Source organism: Schistocerca cancellata, chromosome 2 (assembly GCF_023864275.1).
Source record: "Schistocerca cancellata isolate TAMUIC-IGC-003103 chromosome 2, iqSchCanc2.1, whole genome shotgun sequence".
Taxonomy (NCBI): Eukaryota; Metazoa; Arthropoda; class Insecta; order Orthoptera; family Acrididae; genus Schistocerca; species Schistocerca cancellata.
Window position 1 is genome coordinate 1,096,483,353 of NC_064627.1, and position 22,778 is coordinate 1,096,506,130.

General features: G+C 39.7%; 1 protein-coding gene across 3 annotated transcripts in view; it reads right to left on the bottom strand.

The window, feature by feature from the left end:
* LOC126163112 (uncharacterized) overlaps nt 1-22,778 on the bottom strand; it is a 78,710-nt gene that overhangs the window by 51,723 nt on the left and 4,209 nt on the right. For all 3 annotated transcript variants that reach the window (XR_007535160.1, XR_007535161.1, XM_049920035.1), the window contains exon 2: nt 782-940. Coding sequence is in view for 1 of the 3 variants with exons in the window: in XM_049920035.1 (XP_049775992.1) it covers nt 782-940 (159 nt within the window). In the remaining 2 variants the exon portion in view is untranslated. The remainder of the gene's footprint in view (nt 1-781; nt 941-22,778) is intronic.

The following is a 22,778-nucleotide window of genomic DNA, read 5'->3' on the forward strand; positions in this document are numbered from 1 at the left end:
CGTTTTTTGTTGCTGGACCAATGTTTTCCAACAACTGTTTTTATTCCTATTTCATTTCGAACACGGCACAATGAACACATGTCGCACCTTCAGCAATAAACTGTGCACAAAATAAGTTTAATTCTCTTTGAAGATTGAAACTTTGCTGAGAGTTCATTTTCGCACTTGCTTTTGGTCACCATTCAACCAAGTTGGCACTCGAAACTTCCTGGCAGATTAAAACTGTGTCCCAAGTTCGAGTCTCGGTCCAGTACACAGTTTTAATCTGCCAGGAAGTTTCATATCAGCACACACTCCGCTGCAGAGTGAAAATCTCAATCAGGAAGTTGGCTCTCATCTTGAAAAAACTTTCGCATAGTTGATGCTTCATGTAAAATATATTGTACACTTTTTTCTGATATGGCTATGAGATCTGCTATTTCATACACCTTTAACACAGATAATATGAGGCCACATTGACACTTTCTCCACAACAATTTCCTTTGTGGTTTTTAATTTAGAATGTCCTTTAGGTGAATCATCTTCAGGAGAAATACAACCACATTTTTATTCAGTCACACATTCCTTAAATGTTTGAAGGTGGGACTAGACTCGCTCTAAACCTTTATCAATTTTAGACAGATTTCCATCGGCAATCAAGTACCCAAAACAATAAATTTTATAACAACACAGTATTTCAGAATACCCATTTAACAAAACAGAGGGCATCTATACCATTTTGAGAACTTTTCACCTTACCCTCACATTGCTTTATACAACAAACTACGTAACTTGATCTTACTCTATCTATTTCAGACAAAAGGTGTGTATCCCATAACTGTCTGTAATCTTGCTGCATCTTATCACATTTCAGTGCTGACGATCTGAATTCATTGAACAGTTCCACTTTGTAAAGGCACTCTCCACAAATAAGCTGTGACAATCCATTGCCAGGGTGGATCTGAAAAACAGAAACAAATGCTAACTGTATTACTGGAGCTTGCAGCAATTTATTTTTCAGCATGGACAATGTGTATTAAAACTACCTGCTGAGGAAAAGCTAGAGAACACATGAAGAAAATTTATTAAAGTTGATATCAGTGTAAATATATCATTTTGTTAGATGCATGTGGGATATGTCCCTACACCACGTTTCACACTCCCCTTTCCCTTAATATATAACACAAACAAAACATAGCACAATACCACAGTGCACTGAACAAGTGCTCACCTCAGTCATCAAAAAACAGGTACATATTAGAACAGGTCAGAAGTAAACAATGGCTACCCATCTCCCCTACAAATTTGCCAAGGACGACAAAACGTGATCCTCATATTGCCCACAACACACTGATTCCATGTCCGCATCACATCACTGACCCCAGTAAATACAGCAAACAACAAGTCTTTATTTGCAACAGTTGTTACAGTAGCAAAATACATAGAAAATACCACATGTGGATTTTTAATTATACAGTTCACTTGTATAACTTGTAATTAGTAGTTCTGGTGCAGCAATGGAAGAATCTCTTGTCCATTAAAATGTTAGTGAAAGCTTCTCTGACTTGTTTTGATCATTCTGCGTCTAAACTTCAGCTAGTGTTTTGCAGGGTAAGCAACTGAGCTGCTACACACCATATCGTGGAATGCCATGTTCAATATTAACGCACAGTTCTGATGTGTCTTGTACAAGTTTACTGCATTATAGTATCGAGCCATTTTTTCTCCTTGCACTTCGTGCAATATAGTGAGACAATATTATTGAGTCAATAATAATGAGCATGTGAGGGCTGTTTTAGCTAATGTACAGGCAAACTTAATATTTTGTAGAATACTCTTCATTGATCATATTATTTTGACTCAACAAACTGCAAATATAAATCATGTCAGCACTAAAACAAATTATATCCCTTAATAAAATGATTTAGGCATAAAGAGTGTCATTTTAAAACATGTGTCCACTAATTACTGCTGATTACAATTACTTTGGAACTATTTTCGTGAGATATGTGAGTTAGAAATTTACAATTCTTATTAGCCATTATCAATATTTTTAACTAGATATTTCATACAAAGAAAGTCAAAGTACAAAACTATTACAGATCTGTCAAAAATCAAAATGTATGGAAACAACTTCAATGCTGATGCTGTTGTGTCTGATCAGATTAAACAAATTAATGAATAAATTACAAGGATATGTACAAAGTGGCTGGTCAATTCCTACCTTCAGGAGGCGAATTTGCAGTACGCCAAGAGACAGTTACTATCACTATATAACACAGAAAAATGCACTAATCTTACATTTTGAGGTGACTTGGCAGTTACATACACAAAGTTTAGCAAAGTTGTGAGCTGCAGGTTGCAACAGTTAAGTATAGGGGACAGATCACAGCTTTTGAAAGTAGAAAAATTCAGGAAATCCAGCAAATAATAGCTTTGGTATGAATATCTTCCAAATTTTCACAGTGGAAAAAAGCATTTAGACTACCCCAAATTTTCTGGAGCAACCTGACATTACAGCAACAGATCGAAAGAAGAGTTAAGAAACTGAAGACTTTCTTACTGCTGGGTAACAAAAGGGTGATGCAAAAAGAGTGCATGGATTTCAAACTAGTATAATTAGCTCTATTTTGATCACTTACAAAATGTTCTCATATCACTACAGTTGGTAATGTACCCAATTTATTAACTTTTACTTTTTAACATTTTAAAAATAACGCCAGGCAGATAGGGGCCTTGTTCGTGAACACACATTAAAAGTTTAAACAGCAGCAATTTCCTGACTTATTGCAACTTTCAGGTCACTGAGTGTAAGAGGTTTGTTACAGTACACTTCACTTTTTAGGTAACCCCATAAGAAGAAGTAAAAAACAAACAAATCTAGTGAGCGTGCTCGACAGTGGACATCGCTGAAATGTGAGATTGTGTGTTGGGGAAACATTTGAAGACCTAACATCCTAAATGTGGTAATGACCAAAGGCAATGTTTTGAGATACAACAAAAACAGTATTGTACGACACAATGCTGCAGTACCGGCGTTATTCTGATGACGTTGCACTGATACAACTACAGCCATTACTAAACACATCAGATGAGTTTGCAATTGTGAATAATTACTACCATCAGCTGTAGAATGAAATGAAGACAATGAAAATCTGTGCCGGACCACGACTCGAACCCGGATTTCCCGCTTATCGCGAGCGGTCGCCTTACCATTTGGGTATCCAAGCACGACTCACGGCCATACCCAAACTTCCACAAGTCATCAACCATACGTCTACGATCTGTACTCTCACAACCATTATGTATATTCCCGTACAGATCAGACGTTGTGTTTGAAAGTCACATGCGCAGTATCGGTAGATAAATGCACTATTCCAGTGCCAGTGTCATTCTGATGACAATGCAACATGGTGACCACAGCCATTACCAAACACATCAGATGAATTCACAATTGTGAATAATGACTACCATCCGCAGTAGAATGTAATGACGACAGTGAAAATTTGTGCCAGCCCAGGACTCGAACCCGAATTTCCCACTTATCATGCGCAGTTGCCCTACCATTTGGCTATCTGTTCATGACTCACGGCCAGACACAGACTTCCATGTGTTGTCAACCATACGTTTACGATCTGTACTCGTACATCCATTATGTGTATTCCCATACAGATCAGATGTGTTGGAAAGTCACATGCCCGGGTTCAAGTCCCAGTCCGGCACAAATTTTCACTGTCAACATTCCATTCTACAGCTGGTGGTAGTCATTATTCACAATTGTAAATTCATCTGATGTGTTTAGTAATGGCTGTGGCCGCCACAGTGTATCATCATCAGACCACCACCAGCACTGCAATATTTTATTTATCTGCCGATACCGGGCATGCGACTTTCAAACACAACATCTGATCTGTACGGGAATACACATGATGGATGTGGGAGTACAGATCATAGACATTTGGTTGACGACATATGGAAGTTTGGGTCTGGCCTTGAGTTGTGCACGGATAGCCAAATGGTAAGGCGACCGCTGGCAAAAAGTGGGAAATCTGGGTTCGAGTCCCAGACCAGCATAAATTTCCATTGTCATCATTCCATTCTACAGCTGATGGTAGTCATTATTCGCAATTGCGAATTCATCTGATGTTTATCATATGACATACGAAATTAGAACACACATTTTACTGTATTAATACATTTATTAATGTCCAGGAAATATTAACTATATCACAAGTCCAGAGAAAAATACACTGAATTGTCCAGAAAAAGAAAATTAAAAATTTGGGAGCAGAAGATGTCTTAACACATGATCTTATTCAGACTAAATGTGCAAAGTCCAACAGAGACAATGATTGACAAAACATACCTAAATATAAGAGATTTAAACAACATGCAACAAATATCTTCTGTTTTCAGTATCATTACACAGATCAGTAAAAAACTGCCGATGGTGATGCGGTGCAAAGGATACCACAGCAAGCAAATCTTCAGCAGACAATCATCGAACATGTGGCAATACTGAAAGTTGTGTATGAATGAAATTGCAACAATTTTTCCTTTCTTAGAACGATTACACTTTCCCATTGTTCAATGTCACTGAATGTTCTTTTGACATACACTATTCTACGTAAAGGATTTTAATTTATGCAGCTGAACTGATGTGTACCTTTTTTGTGTTTATGACTATTAGTGGCAGCCAGGAAGTTAACAAAGTCCTTTTCTTCCATTTTGAGTGTCTTAATTGGTAAAGAAAAGTGTGATGAAGTAAATACTTTTTGTACACAATTGGTTACATAACTTTTTTCATACGGGAGATAATGAAAGGATAAATACTTTATTTCAGTCCCTGTAGTAATGTATGACATCACCAACAACTTTAATCTTAGCACAATTCAGTGCACCTTTAGCACATGTGGGCACAGACTAGACTCTGATTCATTTACTTTATGACGATTCCTCGTCCTAACAACCAACGGCATTGAAGACATATAATACGATGTACCACGGTCTTTGTTATACACTTCACATATCTGACATGTGCGATAAGCAATAACTTCTTGGCTGTTAAAAGTCTCCAGCCCTGATACAGTCTACACTTTACCACCACATAGTAGAGCCCCAGTAACCCAACCATTACTATGTGCTCTAGCATCCGCATTAGTAAGTGTAAAATTCAGTACGCTTCCACAAAACACTGAAGGGCCATGCAGAATAACTTGCACACCTATTCCACTCTTCATAGTAATAGCTATATTATCCATAGCTTTATATACTGTAAGGCGTGAATGCCTTCTCCTCCTAAAATAATGCGGCATAACTATTCTGTGTCGATGCTTCTGCACTTGCGACTGCTCGACGACTGATGCCATCTTATCAGAAACATCACTTATACAGCTGCAAGTTATCGCTAACCGCAACTTCCAGTTGGTCCTATGTGTACGGCTGCCAGCTTTCGTGTCACAACTTCTGTGTTCATGCTCTTGACAACAGTGAGGCAATAATGTGTTTGTGGCATAAGGATGAAGGGTATCAAGGAGATAACAATATAGCAAAACCCTGTACTTATATACACGGTTTTTGCTTTGTCCACAACAGTTCACTCCAAATCACAAGTTTCTTTTTGTTACCAGTTACATTGACAGTATTTTCAGTGCAATTCAGGACATGGGACAGACATCATGCTATGTTCTTAGGTCTACGAGACCCTTCACCCTTATGTCACGAACACATTATTGCCTCACTGTTGTCAAGACCATGAACAATGAAGTTGTAATATGAAAGCTGGCATTAGTAGAACATATCAGAGTGTTTAAAAGTTGGAATAAACAATACTTTTTGCATATCAACTGCTAATGTATGTGTGTTACTCCCAGGCATATGAAGATGTCACATCATTTTTCATGTTTGTCATTGCACTTTCTGCCTTCCCATGGTGCAGTTCTAGTGTCTTCTCAGCTTTTCTGTTCTCTTGTGAGTGTCCTTTCCCCTCAAGGTGCTACGAGTCAAATGTCTTAGAAGTATCTGACCTTGGTCTTCCAAATGATAGATTTGCAAAGTATTTAAGAAATACCCTTCTATACTCCGTTTCATTAACTTTCATCTCCGCTAATTTGACTTTAAATGCTTTGTATAAGTGACTAATATTGACATCACAGGTGAGGTAGTCTTTAGAAGACTTTCTTCTACTACAATCGGTCTCCTCCAATGGAACTCACGTATGTTGCTTTACCCATAGAATAACATGCTCAGTATATTTTTAGTTGTACACACCACCTCTGTTATCATAAATGTCGCAATCCTTCTCTCTGAAACACAAAATACGTCGTCTCAAATGAAAAACAGCCCCCAGTTGCACTAAATTATGTTTATTTTATAGACAAACATATGGCCTGTGGGTGATGTTAGAAATGATCACTTTGCTAAAAAGAGGTCTACAGATATCTGTGATGGCATGCTGGCTCCTATTTTGATTGTACACGAGGTGGGATTCTTCCTAAAGATCAATCATAGGGCTCAAAGATGGCTTAATGTAATGCTGAAACTGGAAGCAAAAATCAAATAAAACTGGAAATTTAAATGGCTGAAGTTGTTTTGATTTGACATTTTATAAGGCTCTGGTGTGGTCGGCAACAGTCTCGTGGCAGTCAATGTGTTTATCAGCTGCCTCCACAAAGTATGAGGATATTATTCTTGCAGCACAGTTCTGTCCACTAAATACTTGTCCCATAAAATCATCCCATATGGAATCAATGAAGGAAAATGTGCAAAATAAGTTAATTTTGATATGCTTCATCATCATCATTTAAGACTGATTATGCCTTTCAGCGTTCAGTCTGGAGCATAGCCCCCCTTATACAGTTCCTCCATAATCCCCTATTCAGTGCTAACATTGGTGCCTCTTCTGATGTTAAACCTATTACTTCAAAATCATTCTTAACCGAATCCAGGTACCTTCTCCTCGGTCTGCCCCGACTCCTCCTACCCTCTACTGCTAAATCCATGAGTCTCTTGGGTAACCTTGCTTCTCCCATGCGTGTAACATGACCCCACCATCTAAGCCTGTTCGCCCTGACTGCTACATCTATAGAGTTCATTCCCAGTTTTTCTTTGATTTCCTCATTGTAGACACCCTCCTGCCATTGTTCCCATCTACTAGTACCTGCAATCATCCTAGCTACTTTCATATCCGTAACCTCAACCTTGTTGATAAGGTAACCTGAATCCACCCAGCTTTCACTCCCATACAACAAAGTTGGTCGAAAGATTGAACGGTGCACAGATAACTTAGTCTTGGTACTGACTTCCTTCTTGCAGAAGAGAGTAGATCGTAGCTGAGCGCTCACTGCATTAGCTTTGCTACACCTCGTTTCCAGTTCTTTCACTATGTTGCCATCCTGTGAGAATATGCATCCTAAGTACTTGAAACCGTCCACCTGCTCTAACTTTGTTCCTCCTATTTGGCACTCAATCCATTTATATTTCTTTCCCACTGACATTACTTTCGTTTTGGAGATGCTAATCTTCATACCATAGTCCTTACATTTCTGATCTAGCTCTGAAATATTACTTTGCAAACTTTCAATCGAATCTGCCATCACAACTAAGTCATCCGCATATGCAAGACTGCTTATTTTGTGTTCACATATCTTAATCTCACCCAGCCAGTCTATTGTTTTCAACATATGATCCATAAATAATATGAACAACAGTGGAGACAGGTTGCAGCCTTGTCTTACCCCTGAAACTACTCTGAGCCATGAACTCAATTTACCGTCAACTCTAATTGCTGCCTGACTATCCATGTAAAGACCTTTAATTGCTTGCAAAAGTTTGCCTCCTATTCAATAATCTTGTAGAATCTAGGAACCCAGTCATATGCCTTTTCTAGATCTATAGAGCATAGATACAATTCCCTGTTCCACTCATAACACTTCTCCATTATTTGACAACCTCTAAGAGGCCTAAACCCACACTGATTTTCATCCAATTGGTCCTCAACTAATACACGCACTTTCCTTTCAACAATACCTGCGAAGATTTTACCCACAATGCTGATTAAAGAGATACCTCTGTAGTTGTTACAATCTTTTCTGTTTCCATGTTTAAAGATTGGTGTGATTACTGCTTTTGTCCAGTCTGATGGAACCTGTCCCTACTCCCAGGCCATTTCAATTATCCTGTGTAGCCATTTAAGACCTGACATTCCACTGTATTTGATGAGTTCCGGCTTAATTTCATCCACCCCAGCCGCTTTATTGCACTGCAATCTATTGACCATTTTTTCCACTTCCTCAAATGTGATCCTATTTCCATCATCATTCCTATCCCATTCTACCTTGAAATCTGAAACATTACTGATCGCATTTTCACCTACATTGAGCAACTCTTCAAAATATTCCCTCCACCTGCCCAAGGCATCCACAGGATTCACCAGCAGTTTTCCTGACCTGTCCAAAATACTTGTCATTTCCTTCTTACCTCCCTTTCGAAGACTGCTAATTACACTCCAGAATGGTTTTCCAGCAGCTTGACCCATAGTCTCCAACCTGTTTCCAAAGTCTTCCCACGTTTCTTCTTCGATGCTGCAATTATCTGTTTGGCTTTGTTTCTTTCTTCAACATAACTTTCTCTGTCTACCTGGGTTCTGGTATGTAGCCATTTTTGATACGCCTTCTTTTTCCTTTTACAGGCTGCCTTAACTGTATCATTCCACCAAGCTGTTTGCTTCATCCTACTTTTACACACTACTGTTCCAAGACATTCTTTAGCCACTTCTAGTACTGTGTCCCTGTACCTTGTCCATTCCTTTTCCAATGACTGTAATTGACTACATTCAACTAACTGGTACCTTTCTGAGATCGCTGTTATGTACTTGTGCCTGATTTCCTTATCCTGAAGTTTCTCCACTCTTATCCTCCTACATATGGACCTGACCTCCTGCACTTTCGGCCTCACAATCCCAATTTCACTGCAGATTAAATAATGATCAGTGTCATCAAAGAATCCCCTGAATACACGTGTGTCCCTCACAGCCTTCCTGAATTCCTGATCTGTTATTATATAGTCAATGACAGATCTGGTTCCCCTGCCTTCCCAAGTATACCGGTGAATGTTCTTATGTTTAAAAAAGGAATTTGTGATTACTAAACCCATACTGGCACAGAAATCCAAGAGTTGTTTCCCGTTCCTGTTGGCCTCCATATCCTCTCCAAATTTACCCATAACCTTTTCATACCCTTCTGTTCGATTTCCAATCCTGGCGTTAAAATCACCCATGAGCAGAACACTGTCCTTGTCCTTTACTCTAACAACTACATCACTGAGTGCCTCATAAAAACTATCCATCTTATCTTGATCTGTCCCTTCACAATGCGAATATACTGACACAATCCTAATTTTCTTGCTAGACACTGTCAAATCTATCCACATCAGTCGTTCGTTTACATACCTTATTGCAACTACGCTGGGTTCCATTTCTTTCCTGACGTAAAGCCCTACACCCCATTGTGCTATTCCTGCTTTGACTCCTGACAGGTAGACCTTGTATTCTCCCACTTCCTCTTCTTTCTCACCCCTTACCCGAATGTCACTAACAGCTAAAACGTCCAGCCCCATCTTACTTGCAGCCTCTGCCAGCTCTACCTTCTTCCCAGAGTAGCCCCCATTGATATTAATAGCTCCCCATCTCATTACCATTTGTTTTCCAAGTCGTATCTTAGGAGTCCCTGGTTTGTCAGTTAGAGGTGGGACTCCGTCACCTCCAAAGGTCTGAGGCATTTTGCTCCGATTGTTGCCAGCATCATATTTAAAGTACCAGGGAAGCAGGTTGCTAGCCTTACTTGCCCCGAGTCCCATTGGGTTTTACCCCTAACGGCTGAGGGGCTAACCGGTGGATTTGGTAGTCTTTGCCGTATGAGCACAAAGGTGACCACGACTCAGAATATGTCCGAGATGCCCAGCCTTATTCCAAAGTAATTGGTATCCCGACTGTCGGGACCACTTACTTGGCCACTCATATGTTGCCCGTGGTTCATGAACTAGGACATGACTACAGGAACCCACACCATGAACCATATGCTTTCATCAGAAAAATCAGCAATGTGGACAATGTTACTGAACTCAAGTGTTTGAGAAGATATATGATTTCCAATCCAAATTCTGATCAATATTAGCTCCCACAAATTTTGAACAACCACTTTTATGTATTTCCTTTTCCCTGTATTACGTTGTTGTTCTTCATATATATTATCTTGTACAGAACTGACTGAACTGTGTGTTGTTTTTAAATAAAGTAATAGACAATTAACTAAGAAAAATCACTAAAACCTTTGAACATTTCATTTATTGCTCTTACTCTTGTTAGATATCTGTTGGCTTGATTACGATGCTTGCATCATAGCTAAACAGTGCAACTTCTGCTTTACCAGTGTATCGTATTGTGTATTGTGATTTAAACCGGGGTCTTAGAAACGACAGAGAGGTTTCATCATCCCGCCGTAGTCCTCAGTGGTTCACAATCCAACAACAGACCACAGCAGTCCACACACCTCACCGCTGCCCCACACTGAACCCAGGGTTATTTATTGTGTTGTACGTCCCCAGTGGAGGCAGTGTGTGACAGGAAATCTCTTTATCTGTGGGTATACAGCTTTTAAATGCACATCATTTAAATTTGTGTGATAAATTGGATCAATATTATAAACAGTTACAAATCTGAGTCTGTGCTGTGCACTTACAACTTATTTCTACAACTAAAAGTTTAAGTGAAACATTTTCATGATATTGAGAGATTTAATGAAATCTGTCTGGCATTGGGTAGAATGCCAGATTTTTATAAAGATAACACAATGTGTGCTGCAACGACTAACATGCATGGTCACTCTTTGATCTGGTACTGTAATCAGCAATTTTATTTTAAGTAAAAAAAGTAAAAAAATAACTGGTTCCAATATATAAAAGCAGGCAAGGTGTGATTTTTTATTTCTTTAAAACGGTTTGCATCATTTCCTTCAGCTTGCATGTTTCATAATTCATATAATTGTCTTTTGTTCGAAAAATATGTAAAAATCTGCCAACCGGTTGCACAGGCTTTCTATATACCTTGACCAGGTTTCATCACCTCTAAGGGCGACTTCATCAGAAGGCAAGGTAATTACATGAAGAAAATATCGTCAAAGATGTACAGTGATTTAAGAGGCCTGCGCCCCAAGGAGAAAACGTAGCACTTCCAGCACTCCTTTTTACTCTGCTTAATAAAGTAGTGAGCCTTAGCATGGAGACACTTAAAAGTGAGGAGGTTGGTATGCAAAGGGTGTTGATTAAATTGCTGCAGCACCCATCGGCGGTCCTGAGTGGCAACTGCTACATCCTTAGTCCACCACAGTACCGACTGATGCCAAGGGAGACCTGTGGATAGGGGGACAGTAGTGCCATCTGCATGAAGAATAGTTGCAGAGATGCCCTGCACGGCTCTATCAATGCAATTCAAGAGAAAGAGTGGTTGATTGGCTCTGCGGAATGCCCAACAAGGGAGTCTGTCTGCCTGACAGTAGCAGGGGAACAAAAGAATCACCAAAAGTGATCACTATCACAAAGGTCACCATCTGGTGACCAATGTAGGGAAGCCACGAGGGCAGGGGAGGAGATTGTGAGATCAATAGCAGTAGAGATGGCATGAGCAGCACAGAAGTGGATATGGGAACCGTCATTGATGAGACACAAATCAAAGTCGTAATAAGCTGGTCAATTAGAAGACCCCAAGCCGTTGAAGTGGCACTCCCCCACAGGGGGTGAAGTCCACTGAAGTCCCCAAAGAGGTGATATGGGGGCAGAGAGTTGATGTATTAAGGTAGACAGTTCAACATAAGGAAGTGGCCTATCTGGAGAGAGGTAGACATCGCAAACAATGACTGCTGGAGTCTAACTGCACTCTAACTAATATTGCTTCCAGGCTGGCATGAAGGGAGATCCTATCACTAATGACGTCAGCGTGAATCAAAGTGCAGACCTCTCCAGATGCTATCCCAGGGATGGCACAGTTCTGACAGAATGTCCAATAACCAAAAAACATTGGAGAGTGCTCGTCACGGAAGTGTGTTTATTGAAGAGCAAGACAGAACTCAGAATAAGAGCAAACAAGGCATTGTATTTCCGATTGGTGACAATAATATCCATTGCAATTTCAATGGATTATCAAGTGGCAAGAGTCCAGGTTAGACATAAAGAAGCTGTGGGAGGTCATGTTACTTGACTCCTTTGGAGGTGGCACTTATTCAGCCAGGGAGGGGGAGCAGCTCCCGTAGGAAAGGGGCACAACAGAGGCAAAAGTTGAAGAAAGTAACACTGGATGGTGTCTGTAATATTTTTGGCACGCCTCATCATGAGATAGGCGATCTAGGGACTTGTACTCTCGGAACCTCTTTTCTGGTAAGCTGGGCAATCTGGCAGGCGAGGAGAGTGGCAGTCATGACAATTGACACGCACAAGTTGTGGAACACAGGGGCTTCCCTCATAGAGTGGGTGTCCACAGTCACCACACAGATGGCCCACTGTACAGTGTGAAGACTTATGCCCACAACGCAAGTACCAAAAGCACCTCATGGGTGCTGGGCCATATGGCTTCACATCACATCAGTAGTACAAAACCTAGACCTTCTCTCCCTCGAATGCCAGAATGAAGGTGCCATTATCGGTGCAGTTGTCTTTATGACCCTCCTGCACATGTCAAACAAACTGAACGCTGCATTGCTCCAGATTAGCCTGGAGTTCCTCATCATCACTTTGCAGGATGAGGTCCCTATGAAAAATCACTCCCTGGACCATATTCAGCAACTGGTGAGCAGTGATAGACACTGGGACATTGTCAAGATGACCACAAGCACATAGAGCTGAAGACTGGGTGGCGGTAGAAGCTTTGATCAACAGGGATCCCGATTGCATCTTACTAAGAGACCCCACTTCAAACAACTTGTCCTCAATATTGCCCACAAAAAATAATGGCTTTGTGGTGGTGAAAGTGTCCCCACCTGTCTTAGTACAGACGAGGTAGTGGGGAAAGTGTTTCATCCCATGACGGCAAGCCTGGCCCTCCTCCAAGGACGTAGCTAGGAAAGAGAAGGCTGCCAGCTCATACAAAGCAGCATTCAATGATCCTTCACCACTTGAAGAGGCAGCCAATTCGGAATGGTCAGATTTTTGCAGTCTGATACACTTCATGTCCCAAACATCTGCCCCGATACCACCCACTCCGATCAGGGGCTCTTCCCATTGGCACCACCCACTCACAGCGTGGGCTGCCTGATACGGCCTTTGGCAAGATGATATTTTTTACATTCAATCATTTTCCTTATGGAAATACTGTTCTTTTTTCCCCTGTCTCTTCTCTAATGTATATTTTCAGTTTTATTACCATCACTCAATTACACTGGTCATGAATGATGAAAAGCTGTTTTTAACTATGTGATAAATGGATGTTGTCATTTTAAGAAAGATTTTAATGATGTGTGAATCCGTAATGGTACCAACACTATAGCTTGTATCTGGTAATTTATTTATTTATCTGCTCTCGAACCCTGATACAATGTTACGTGCAGTTCTGTAAGCTGTTTTATGTTGCTAACACAAGAAAAAAATCTGCTTTATATCTTAGATCTGAAAATGGGTAGATTGTTGGCCGAAATTAGTAATCCATCCAAATAAAGAAGATTTCATGTGCAATCCTTACCTCTAGGGTTTTCAATCCATAAACATAAAAAAAAGAGATTGACTTGTTCACAAATATACATTCCAGTAACAAAATTAACTTCAGAGAGTCTTTTTCTGGTTTTTCTGTAATGAGAATAGCTTTCCCATCTATCAACATGATGTTTGTAGTGCAACTTTCTATGGAGAAGGCAGTAGCGCGGGGAGTGGTAGGGGTGAGGGGGAGGAAGAGAGGGGGAGGGATGGAGGGGGGAGGGATGGGTGGGTAGAGGGGGAGATCGGGCAAGAGGGGGTAGGGGCAGAAGGTGTAGGGGCAGAGGGGGAGGGTGGACAGAGGAGAGATGGGGGTACAGGGGGGAGAGAGGGGGGACAAGGGAGAGGGGGGGGGGGTTGGGATAGGCCTAAAGGTTTGAGGAGAGACTGGAGATCCTGCTGGATTTTTGGATAGGATCACTGTGGCAGGGTTGGTAGATGGATGAATTTGACAGCTGGTGGAGTCCTTCCACCAGGTAATCCTTATGGTTCAAAACCACAGTGCTGGGGCCTTTGTCAGCAAGTGAAATTGTAAGGACAGCATAATGTTTTGGTGGTGGACTGCGGTTCTTTCTGCAGCTCTGTGGTTAGCTTGCACATTGACGGATTTGGGGAATGATGATGAGGCAAGGTTTGAGGTTAAGAAATACTGGGTGATTTGGGGGCAGTGGAGGTGGATCACGGTTGGATGGACGAGTGAACTGAGTCAGCCGGGCTCAATATTGGCCTTTGGTTGAGTGTGATTGGTAGGGTTGGTGTTGAAAAAGAATTTCCACTATAGTGAAATTGAGAAGAAGAGAAGGTCTTTAATAAAGTCCAGCATGATTGAATTTGGGAATGTGGCAAGAGATAAGGCCTTTGGAAAGGACTGATACTTCTGTGGGACTAAGAAGTTTTTGGAAAAAGGTTCATGACTGTTCCACTTCATTGCTATTTTCTGTCTTTATATACAAGCAATACTCAAAATAAGTCAGTTACTACTGGGTGGAATTTAATATTCCAATTTTTGAGCGAGTCCTTTGAACCATACAGAGCCTTTCTAAGTTTACAAACTTTACCATTCATTTTATTGAAACATCCAGTATATGTAGAAAATTAATAGGGTCATTGATGTATGCCATGTTAGGTTGCTATTAGTGCAGCAGTAAGTATTCTAAGCAGGTAACAATCAAGTGAAAGTCTGGACTTATGGAATGCTTTAAAATGCCTAAAACTGAGTCTTATGCTAGGGAAAACTGCACCAATACTATAATTGGTTACGTTGACTCTGATTAGGCTGGTGACAGTAGATAGAAAGTTGACAGGTGGTTATCTTTTTGAAGTTTTGGATTGTAGTGAGTCACGGGCATCTAAGAAGCAGCCCAAGTGTGTCTGTCACCAATAGAATCAGAATTTTTAGCTATAAGTATGACAACTAACAAACCCTGTTGGTTCAGTAATTTGTATTACAGTCTTCCTGAAACTCAAAGAGCTGTTCAACTTTATGAAGATAACATGCCAGTGATAAGCCTTTGGAAGAACCCAAAATTTCACCACAAACTTAAACATATAGATGTCAAACTGTTATTTGCTAGGGAGAAAGTTTTCCTTTTGGAAGTAGTGTTAAAGCACATTAGCGCAAATGAGCAACAAGCTGATGTTCTGACAAAGCCTCTATGTAAAATAAAATCTGAAAAATTTAGAGCCTTGCTGGGACTTACTTAATCTTTTAATTTAGTTTTAATAAAATCGTTAATTTACACTCAGGGAGGTCATTAGTTGGAGTACCAAAGTTTCACCCAGTAATCTTGAGATTGCCTGTAGCAAGGCCTACTATTTCGAAATAGCAATTGTATTGACATCTGCAAATGCATAAAATAGTAGTTTTTCTGTCACTAACTCAACAGGTGACTTCAAAATCTCTTTCATAACATAATTTGCATACAGAGGCTACACCCTTATAATCTAAATTTTCTTTTACATAAACATTAAATGTTGAATATGAAGTGAAACACTTAATATACCTTTAAGCTTCTCCAGAAAAATGTTGTAATTTGTGCCCTCATGTGTCTTTGACAGACCACAAAAAATCCTAATTTGCAAAATCTTGTCATTTAGATATTTTAATACAGGGCCAGTGAAACATGGTAACAGATGAGAGGATGCTCTGGGATCATGGTGACTGACTCAGAATCATACTTGTAGATATACTCAATTGCTAAATGGGTTAATAAATATTTATCCTAGCACCTTTCTTAAATATAGGATCTAACAATGGCATACTATAGTCTGCATGGAAAGATACCTTGTGAAAGTGATGCACTGAATACATGCCTCAGTACAGTACCTGTATCTGAAGAACATCCTTTTTAATATTGTACTCATGCAAAATTATTAAAGGATGAAATATAACCACAAATTACAAGCTCAGTTCGGCATAATTTGCAGGTAGACTTGTTTTAACTTTAAGAATATGGTGCTAGCTTATTTTCAATACTGTCAGCTCCTGTTGTTCCATGGCACTGTTTTCTATGTAGCCAAAGTGTGTCGGCATTATTAGCTGTCAGTGAAAATGAGTAAACAGTAATAGCAAGAAAATAATTCTCTGTATCACATCACAATGTGCAGTACATCCACCATGACCTCTGCATCTGCTTCACCATAATTTGCACACATTATGGTGCTAGCACAAGAGAATTTTAATTTTTTTTTCAACTCCATTTATGTCTTAACACTACCTTCACTTCACATGTGATTATTTTACACTTTTGTAACTCAAATTTTGCACCTTTCCTTAACTCTGCTTTGGCTGCTGCCTTAACTATTTGCTTTTACTTGTCTTTCCTCTGTTAGATCAGATTAGATTCATTCCAATTGATCCGTAGTGAGGAGGTCCTCCAGGATGACATGTCAGAAAAACAATAATACATGAAAATATTTATAACTAAAACAAATAAGCTAATGTATCTTTTACAGGTCTCAAATAGAATGATCGTCTTTTTCTTCTCTGATGAACACTCTATGAAAGGATCATTTTACAAAACTCATTTACTAAGATCCATTAATACACTAAATTTAAAATTTTAAAAAAAATTATTTATAAGGTAATAAACATATAAGAGAACTACTACAATACTTATTTACAATGAACACATTACTGCACTGAAATGGTGCAGAAGTTAGATTGTACTTTACACACACACACACACACACACACACACACACACACACACACACACACACACACCAGTTGGTTCTACTGAGAAATTCATCAATGGAATAGGTGTTGGCCACCAATAAATCCTTTAGGCTTCTCTGAAACTGAATTTCATTGGTAGTTAAGCTTTTTATGGCTGTTGGCAAGTTATTGAAAATGTGTGCTCCTGAATAATGCACACCTTTTTGTACAAGAGTAAGTGAGTTTAAAGCCTTCTGAAGATTATTCTTATTTCTAGTATTGATTCCATGAACTGAGCTGTTGGTTTGAAAAAGTGATATATTTTTAATGACAAATTTCATTAAGGAATAAATATATTGGGAAGCAGTAGTTAGTAAACCTAGTTCGATAAACAGGCCTGTGCAGGAAGTTCTTGATCTCACACTACGTATAATCTTATTGCACATTTTTGTGCCCGGAAAACTTGGCTTGATGAATTACCCCAAAAAATAATCCCGTATGACATTATAGAGTGAAAGTAAGCATAGTATTATAGCCTTTCCATTTTTATATCCCCTATGTTTGACAGAATTCGCGCTGCAAATAGAGATTTGTTTAGATGCTTCAGCAGTTCCGAGGTGTGCTTCTCCCAGTTGAATTTATTATCAAGCTGTAATTCCAAGAATTTAACACTGCCCACTTCTTCTATCTGCTTGTCATCATATGTTAGGCATAAACTTGTGGGGGCAGCCCTTACAAGTTCTGAACTGCATGTAGTGTTTTTTTTTTCGAAGTTTAGTGACAAGGAATTGGCTAGGAACCAGTGATTAATGTCCACAAATATTTTATTAGCCAATCTTTCTAAGACTACATTTGATTTGCTATTTATTGCAATGTTCATATCATCATCGAACAAAACAAACTTGGCATATGTTAATGTTACTGACGAAAGGTCATTGATGCACACAAGAAAAAGTAATGGCCCTAAGATGGAACCTTGTGGGACCCCACATGTAATTAGTTCCCAGTTGGATGATGCCTGATAGCTTAATGCATGTTTCTTTCCTAATAACACCCGTTGCTTTCTGCCAGAGAGAGATAAGATTTGAACCATTTTGCAGCATTTCCTGTTACACCAAATATTCTAATTTACTTAAAAGGGTATTGTGATTTACACAGTCAAATGCCTTTGACAAATCACAAAATATACTAGTTGCCTGAATTTTTTTGTATAATGAATTAAGTACATTTTCACTGTAAGTGTAGGTAGCCTTCTCAATATCAGAACCCTTTAGAAGTCTAAAATGCGACTCTTGACAGCATTTTATTTGTGATAAGATGGTTATAAAGCCGATTGTACATCACATTTTCTAAAATTATTGAGAATGCTGGCAAAAGTGAAATTGGACAGAAATTTGACTATTTATTTATCTCCCTTCTTAAACAGTGGCTTAACTTCAGCATACGAGGTGCATTCAAGTTCTAAGGCCTCCGATTTTTTTTCTCCAGACTGGAAAGAGATAGAAACATGCGCATTGTTTTAAAATGAGGCCGCATTCATTGTCAATACGTCCCAGAGATGGCAGCACCATACGGCAGATGGAATTTTACCGCCAGTGGCGAGAATGAGAACTGTTTTAAATACTTAAAATGGCGATGTTTTCCTTACTTGAACAGCGTGCAATCATTCGTTTTCTGAATTTGCGTGGTGTGAAACCAATTGAAATTCATCAACAGTTTAAGGAGACATGTGGTGATGGAGTTATGGATGTGTCGAAAGTGCGTTCGTGGGTGCAACAGTTTAATGAAGGCAGAACATCGTGTGACAACAAACCGAAACAACCTCGGGCTCGCACAAGCCGGTCTGACGACATGATCGAGAAAGCGGAGAGAAATGTTTTGGGGGATCGCCGAATGACTGTTGAACAGATCGCCTCCAGAGTTGGCATTTCTGTGGGTTCTGTGCACACAATCCTGCATGACGACCTGAAAATGTGAAAAGTGTCATCCAGGTGGGTGCCACGAATACTGACGGACGGCCACATGGCTGCCTGTGTGGCATGTTGCCAAGCAATGTTGACGCGCAACGACAGCATGAATGGGACTTTCTTTTCATTGGTTGTGACAATGGATGAGATGTGGACACCATTTTTCAATCCAGAAACAAAGCGCCAGTCAGCTCAATGGAAGCACACAGATTCACCGCCACCAAAAAAATTTCGGGTAACCGCCAGTGCTGAAAAAATGATGGTGTCCATGTTCTGGGACAATGAGGGCATAATCCTTACCCAGTGCATTCCAAAGGGCACTACGGTAACAGGTGCATCCTATGAAAATGTTTTGAAGAACAAATTCCTTCCTGCACTGCAACAAAAACGTCCGGGAAGGGCTGCCCGTGTGCTGTTTCACCAAGACAACGCACCAGCACATCGAGCTAATGTTACGCAACAGTTTCTTCATGATAACAACTTTGAAGTGATTCCTCATGCTCCCTACTCACCTGACCTGGCTCCTAGTGACTTTTGGCTTTTTCCAACAATGAAAGACACTCTCCATGGCCGCACATTCACCAGCCGTGCTGCTATTGCCTCAGCGATTTTCCAGTGGTCAAAACAGACTCCTAAAGAAGCCTTCGCCGCTGCCATGGAATCATGGCGTCAGCGTTGTGAAAAATGTGTACGTCTGCAGGGCAATTACGTCGAGAAGTAACGCCAGTTTCATCGATTTCGGGTGAGTAGTCAATTAGAAAAAAAATCTGAGGCCTTAGAACTTGAATGCACCTCGTATTTCAACAATTCAGGAAATATTCCATTGATAAACGACTGGTTACACAGATGACTTAATATGTTACTTAACTCAGAATGACATTCTTTAATTAACTTTGTTGATCTTTCATCATATTCGCTAGATGTTTTTGATTTTAAAGAATTTATGATGGACATTACTTCTGCTGGGGTAGTGAGGGTCAAATTCATATCATGGAAGTTACTTGAAATGTCTGGTCAGAGGTGTCCCATGGCAGCATCTACAGAGCCTGACAACCCCATCTTTTCAAGGTTGTTGTGGTGTGCGACGTCACGGAATTTAGTTTGTGAGAGTGGCGTGTTTGTAGGTGTCGTTTTGATGTGATCGGTGGTGCTCTCTGGTGGTGTGTTAGGTGATGTTTTTGGTTTAGTTTGCGAGTGTGGCGTCTTGTGTGAATTTTGGTAAATTGCTTTTTTTATGTCTTTGGTAGATATGGATATGACTGACAGGGCCAACAATTTTCAGTTGTCGGCTATGATGGGGGACAGTGCGTTGTCTCTAATAAAATTTCTTCAACTGTTCAGATTTTTGGATGAAGTCGTGAAGTGTTCAGTATGTCGTGAAGAAATGAGGCTTACGAGTTCTGGCGACTCGGACCAGGGACGGCTGTATGTGGAGATGTCGTAAGGATAACAGGTCAAGGAAAGTGTTCGATACCAATGTGTGGTTGTGAATGTTGGTATTGGTATCAGGAGATGTTTTTGAGCTATATAGGTCAAGGGAAGTGTTAGGTCCTAATTTATGGGATCGGGAGCTGCTGTTGAACTATATAGGTCAAGGGAAGTGTCCGATTCCAGATGATATTGTGTTTAATGGTATTTGGGGAGTTCTGTGATGTCGGTTTTTTTCGTTGTTTAGTATGGGGGTAGGTGTCTAAATTTGTTTATATTTAGTTTATCCCCACCCAAAGACCCCCTATTTCCCGCACTTGTCCCATTAGTGTCATTAGGTTTTTGTGGAACGTGTGTGTATGTGTTTGTTTTTTGATGTATTTTCGTCCTCATAATGTGTACGAAACGACTTTATATGCGCCATATTGGAATCGTGGTTTATGGTAATTTCCGCCATATTTGTAACGTCAGGTCAAAGCAGACTGGCGGGATCGGACACTTCCGTATTTCCATTTACTCTTAATCCTATTTGCCCCTCTTCATGTCTTGTTCTACCGGTCTCCTCCTCCACTATTTCCCATACTGTCTTTATTTTGTTATTTGATATGACTATCTTTTGCTTGTAAGATATTTGCTTTGATGTCCATATCACAGTCTTTAATATTTTGCAGTATTTCTTGTAATGTGCTATAGCATCAACATCAGGACTGTTTCAGATTGACAGATACAGTTTCCTTTTTGTTTTACAATATACCTCTATTCCTTGTGTAATCCATGGCTTCTTTGTAGACTTTGCTCTAACCCTGGTTAGTTTTGGGGGAAAACAGTGTTCAAATAAGGTAAGCACTTTATTAGCAAAAGCGTTATATCTTTCACTCATGCTATGAGCACTCTAAACATCACACAAAGGAATGTCTCTGAGAGTTGTCCTACAATAATCAATTTTTGGCTTATTGATTACCCTCTTGAGTTCAGATTCAGCATTTAGGCCTACTGCACATTTTGTCTCATGTATGCTATGACTGTGCCAACAGAACAGTGATGCCATTAACATGACAGGGATTCAAGCTTCAAGAAATGACCAGCGTAAGAGATCACCAACAAAACAAAGGCATCAGCAAAACAAACTAACAGGACCTTCATGGAAATATGAGGTTGGCCAGTGATGATGTTATTAACACCTTTAAACATATTTAAAACTTGAAAATGTCAGACCACAATGGAAAGCTTGTGGGTTTTCATCACAACTACCACCTTGCAACCCAAGTTACACTTCATGTTACACAATATAAATGATACAATCAAATCCACCACCCAGAAAAACTAAATGTACTTTTATAAACAGAACACAAGAATGATATCTACAACTGAAACATACACATTACTATATCAAGGATGACATACACACAACATACGACAACACACCTCAAAAAATTGCCTACACTAGATCTAACTAATTTTCACTTTGTCCTACTGCATCTTCCTAGCCCAAGGCTCCTACTCAACTCCTGAATATTTTCATTTTCTCCCACACTTTCTCTTCCTCTGCATTAAAGAAGTGGTGTTTCAGAAAGCTAGTGCTTCTGTAATATTTTATTTGTTTGTTGCTTCTGCAGTGCTTTGGTAAGAAGAAACGTTTTCAATTTTTTAATAGACCTTTGTTACATTTGAGATTACTTCCTTCTTGTTCCCAAACCCTAATTATGTCCATTTCTGACACCTGCAATAACCATTACAAATGTTTCAATTCACATCTTTAGCCACATAGATCCTTCAGAGATGTCACATGAGAGAAGTTGTACATTAACACAACGAAGCACAGTGACTACCGTGAGTCATATCCATGAGCTACAGCAACTCAAACAATAATTTACTTTGCTGGTACTTGTTGGTTGGTTAGTTTCAAATTTCATGGATCATTTGCACAATAAATTGTAATGATGTGGAAAAAGTCATTTTAAATTCACATGAAGAATTATTTTTCAACCATGGTTTGATTTATGCTTTACAAAATAATGTACTCCTTACATGCACAACAAGCCAACATTGCAGTTAACAGTCAAGTAACAGCTACTGTTAAAGATAAATGTCATAGATCTGGAAAATCATCTGCAGAAGCAGAACAGTAAGCTCTTTTTGTACAAATGGGCAATACAGTGAAAAAATCTACATTTTTAATTATGAAAATATCTACTGCACTAGCTAAACACATCACTATTATGCAATAAGGTTATTCTAGTAAGTCTATAAATATTCTACCCCGATCTGGAAGCTGCACATAGTGACTAACATGCATCCAAGACACTCATAAATAAATACTTTGTAATATGCAATGATTAGGCTACGTATATAAAAAGATATCCCCCCCATGAACCATGGACCTTGCCGTTGGTGGGGAGGCTTGGGTGCCTCAGCGATACAGATAGCCGTACCGTAGGTACAACCACAACGGAGGGGTATCTGTTGAGAGGCCAAAAAAACGTGTGGTTCCTGAAGAGGGGCAGCAGCCTTTT